This window comes from Ciconia boyciana, chromosome 22 (assembly GCF_034638445.1).
Source record: "Ciconia boyciana chromosome 22, ASM3463844v1, whole genome shotgun sequence".
NCBI lineage: Eukaryota > Metazoa > Chordata > Aves > Ciconiiformes > Ciconiidae > Ciconia > Ciconia boyciana.
This window is the reverse complement of record NC_132955.1, coordinates 4,560,967-4,564,735: the sequence shown is the minus strand read 5'-3', so window position 1 is coordinate 4,564,735 and position 3,769 is coordinate 4,560,967. Positions and strand designations below refer to the sequence as shown.

Here is a 3,769-nt window from a genome sequence, read left to right as displayed (position 1 = left end):
CATCTCTCTCCTCCTCCTTCCCTCTGATCATCTCTCCTACCACGTCTCTTCCCCTAGGATGTCCCCAGCTATATTTCCTCTAGTGCATCCTGCCCAGATGGTCCCCAGAAGAAGGGCCATGTTTCTCACAAAGCCCAGACGTCGTGAGTGTGACCAAGGTGGGCAGGAGACATGACACTGCCCAGCCTGTGAGCCATCGCTAAGGTGACAGGGAGAAGCAGCAGATTCCTCATTGCCATGGTAACAAGATGTTCCACACTGCACAGCAGGGCAGGATGCTCTGTGCTCCATGTGTCTGGCCAGACCTTGGGGGACCCTGGGTCTTGGGGACCATGGGGATCCTGACTTTGGTGCTTTGTAGCTGCTCAGGTAAATGATCAGTGTGGAGGTGGATATATTCTGCTCTGACTCCTTGGGGGGCCAACGGGAGCCTTGGAAAGGAGACCAGAGTGAGGTGAGCAACCTCCAAGCTGAGCCTGAGCGCTGCCCTCCTGCTTTCCTCCTAGGACAGCCAGCATCCCCGCCTTGGGACCTGCCAGCCATCTCCAGCTGGGAACACCAAGGGGGTGAGATCTGCAAAGCTCTCCTGCTGGACCTCCCTGACCCATGCGTTCCTCTTTCCCGGGTGAAGTAGTCTCCCCATCCAGCCTGGGTCCAGGTGTTGGTGAGAGGACCCTCTCCTCACTGTCCGCTCTGGCAACAACCTGGGCAGAGGATGTGGCTTCCCAGTCACAGACAACATGAGCAGAGATGGCCCAGTCTGATTCTGTGGTCTCCACCAGCTCTGCTCACCACAGCCTTACTTCTTGCCACTTATTCCTACAGCTCCTGGCATTTTCTCTCCTCTAAGCACATAAACAACCTCAGGTCTCCCTGGAGGATGGTCCACAGTGGGGACATCCACACGCCACACAGGTTCCCAGCCCACTCCAGTGGCTCCCCAACCCTCCTCTCTCCTCAGCTCCAGGCCTGTTTTTTGCAATGCCCTGAAATTCCTCAAATGTGTCCCCAGCTTTTGTCTCTCTTTCTCTGGCCTAGGCCTTGTCTTCATCCACATGGAGAGCAGCCTGTATTCACTGCCCTGCAGCCCTATGGAGATGGAGGTGGCTGATCCCACCTACCGCTGGGCGCAGGACAGGGCAGGTAAGGTCCTGGCCTCTCTCAGCTGCACAGTCAGGAGCAAGCAGCTGCAATGGGCTCTGCTACCGTGAGGCAAGAGAGGGGCAGGAGGGGAAACAGCCACCCAGGGAAGGAGCAGGTCTGTGGAGCAGGTGAGGGGCACATGAAAACTGGGATCTCATGAGATCGCATGTGTTGGGGGGTGCTGAACCGCAAAAAGGCCATGAGGTTATGGGGTAATACTATATGAGGTAATACCTACCCCTTTTTCTGTCCTAATAAGGTCTGAAAAGTTTTGTTAAGAAAGTTTTCAGCCATTCGGATGGTTCTTTTGCAGATAGCGACATTTCTGGCAGAGGAGAGGGCACTGGGTTTCTTAATTTCTTCTTCCCTCTCCCTCATTAACTTATCAGAGAAGGAAGGGGAAGAGCAGCTTTGGGAGTCCTTGTAGAGTCTCAGCAGTGGTTTAAAAGGAGACCAAATCTGGGGCGGTCCAGGAGAGCATGACACAGCCACCCAGGAACTGGGCCAGCTTAGCACAGGACAGCCAGCTCCTGGTGATCACTGTCAACTTCTCTGTCTCCTGCACTAGCCCGCAAGTTGTTCTCAGTCACCAAAGAGGGACATCTCCTCTTCCAACACTTCCAAGCAGGTGACAGTGGGAAGTACTCCTGCACCATCTCCTACAGGAAGCACGGGGTCCCTGTGTCCCAAACGTTTCACTACAGCATCTTTGGTGAGTCCAGCACCATGCTAATAAGCCGGGGGCAACCCAACAAGGGCAGGAAGGGTGGAGAGGCCATGGGGTGAGAGGAGGGGTGGGACCATACTCAGCTCTCTGGATGAGGGAGCTCTTTCTTGGCAAGGGGGAAGAACCAGGCACCTTTCAGGGTTTTCTCCCACAGGCTACCATGTGCTCAGAGGCTTGGACACCGTGCTGCTCTTCCACAGCAAGCTCTGTGAGGATGGGTGGACCAAAAGGTTCCTGTGGGGTCTACAGGATAAGCTGAGACAGCTGGAGATCGAGCAGCACTGCAAACTCCAGCTCACTGCCTCCTTCTGCTTCCCCTCGCTCAACAACCCTTCGGATGAGTTCATCATCCGAGTACAGCTAGAAGGTAGAGCCCCAGGCAGAAGCACCACAGCAGAGTGCCCAGGGGACAATGGAGGCAGTGGGGTGGAGTGAGAGGAGTTCAGGCATCGCAGTTCGTGCTTGCAGGGGGAAGAGGGAGGCAGCACAGGGCTGAAGGGGGTGTAGTGAAATTAGGGGCTCTTGGAAGACAGTGGTGTCTAATGGCTAGATTTGTTCAGGGTTTTGCCCATCTCCTGCTGGAGCTGGGGCTGCCTGAGCTGCACCGATGACTCTCCGTGCTCTAGTGTCCCTCTTTGGGCCCCACTGGGACGAACGCTGCAACTCCCAGGACACGGAGACGGTCACAGACTGCTACCGCAAAACAGTCCAGCACAACCTCGGGCAGGTAAGCCCTGGGGCCAGCATACCAGCAAAGGAGGGAGCATGGCATGGGGGCTGCGTAGAACCAGGACACGCTCTCCAGGCCCAGGTATCTTCAGCAGTGCTGGAATTAAGAGGAGCACCCCTGAGGGTTTGCTCAGTCTCCCTGGGGCCCAGCGAGAGCTCCCGCTCAGGCTGGTGTGCAGTGCCTGTCCCCCTTGGCTCACACCCCACAGTTCCCACACTATGGCACTGGGAGGACATTTTCTGTGCAACAAGGTCTCCGCTTCCCTCTTGGACCCTAACATTGGCCTACTGATCTCTGCCTGCTCTGCCCTCCCCAGGTCCAGCTCGCCCTTACCAGGTTCTTCAAGGAGCACAAGTCCTTCCATGTCACTGGGGCTGATATTCCCAGCATCAACTTCACCAACGAGTTTGTTGGCTTCTTAAAGACCAAGCAGTGCAACGGGGGCTACGGGCAGACCAAGCAGCTGCAAAGATGTCTCGACTGCTGCAGTAAGCCAAGAGTGCACAGCCCTTTGGTTCCCCGTCTTCTTTCCCCCCGGTTGTCTCTTTTCCTCCCCATGCACAACTCCATGTTTCCAGGTCCTTGCTGTTCTCCCCATGCACACCCAGCCCAGGGAATGTAGTGGACAGGGTAATTCTGAGCCCTTAAGCATCAGGGCTCAGTTTCCCTGACTCTTTGTTGAACACAACTTTATCAAGCAGCCAGTGCCATTGCTCAGAAAGGCCTTTCTACATCTCCTTTCCTCAGCTGTATGCCCACCAGGGATGTTCAGCCCTCCTAAGAACAGCCAGTGCTCCCCGTGCCCTGTTGGGACCTACAGCCTGACCTACGGGGTGGCATTTTGCACTCCCTGCAAGGACGGCATGATCACCAGGGTGCCAGGTGCCAGCTACATGACAGACTGTGTCAAGAAGGAAAGGACCAAGCAGGGTACAGAGATCATCTGCTACTGAAGGAGGGCAGGGAGGGGACTGGGGGACTCTGAACTGAGGGCAGACACTACAGTGGGACCCCAGACCAGCTGCGCCAAATATGTTGGCCATGGGAACTTCTACAGCCCTTGGAGGTCCCTTTGGAAACCGGTAGCTCTTGTTTCTTCCATCACCATCCCTGAAGAGATCATAGCTCCCTCACTGCTCCTCACACCAGACCAATGCTGAACAATCTGA

At 55.8% G+C, this 3,769-nt stretch overlaps 1 protein-coding gene across 1 annotated transcript; it reads left to right on the top strand.

The window, feature by feature from the left end:
* The first annotated feature begins 332 nt into the window (after positions 1 to 332).
* On the top strand, positions 333 to 3,553 carry LOC140662631 (zona pellucida-binding protein 2-like). The gene is made up of 7 exons (XM_072886199.1): positions 333 to 369; positions 1,039 to 1,143; positions 1,712 to 1,855; positions 2,025 to 2,237; positions 2,497 to 2,597; positions 2,917 to 3,088; positions 3,363 to 3,553. Exons 1-7 carry the CDS (start codon positions 333 to 335, stop codon positions 3,551 to 3,553), a joined length of 963 nt encoding a protein of 320 aa, XP_072742300.1.
* The last annotated feature ends 216 nt before the right edge of the window (positions 3,554 to 3,769 follow it).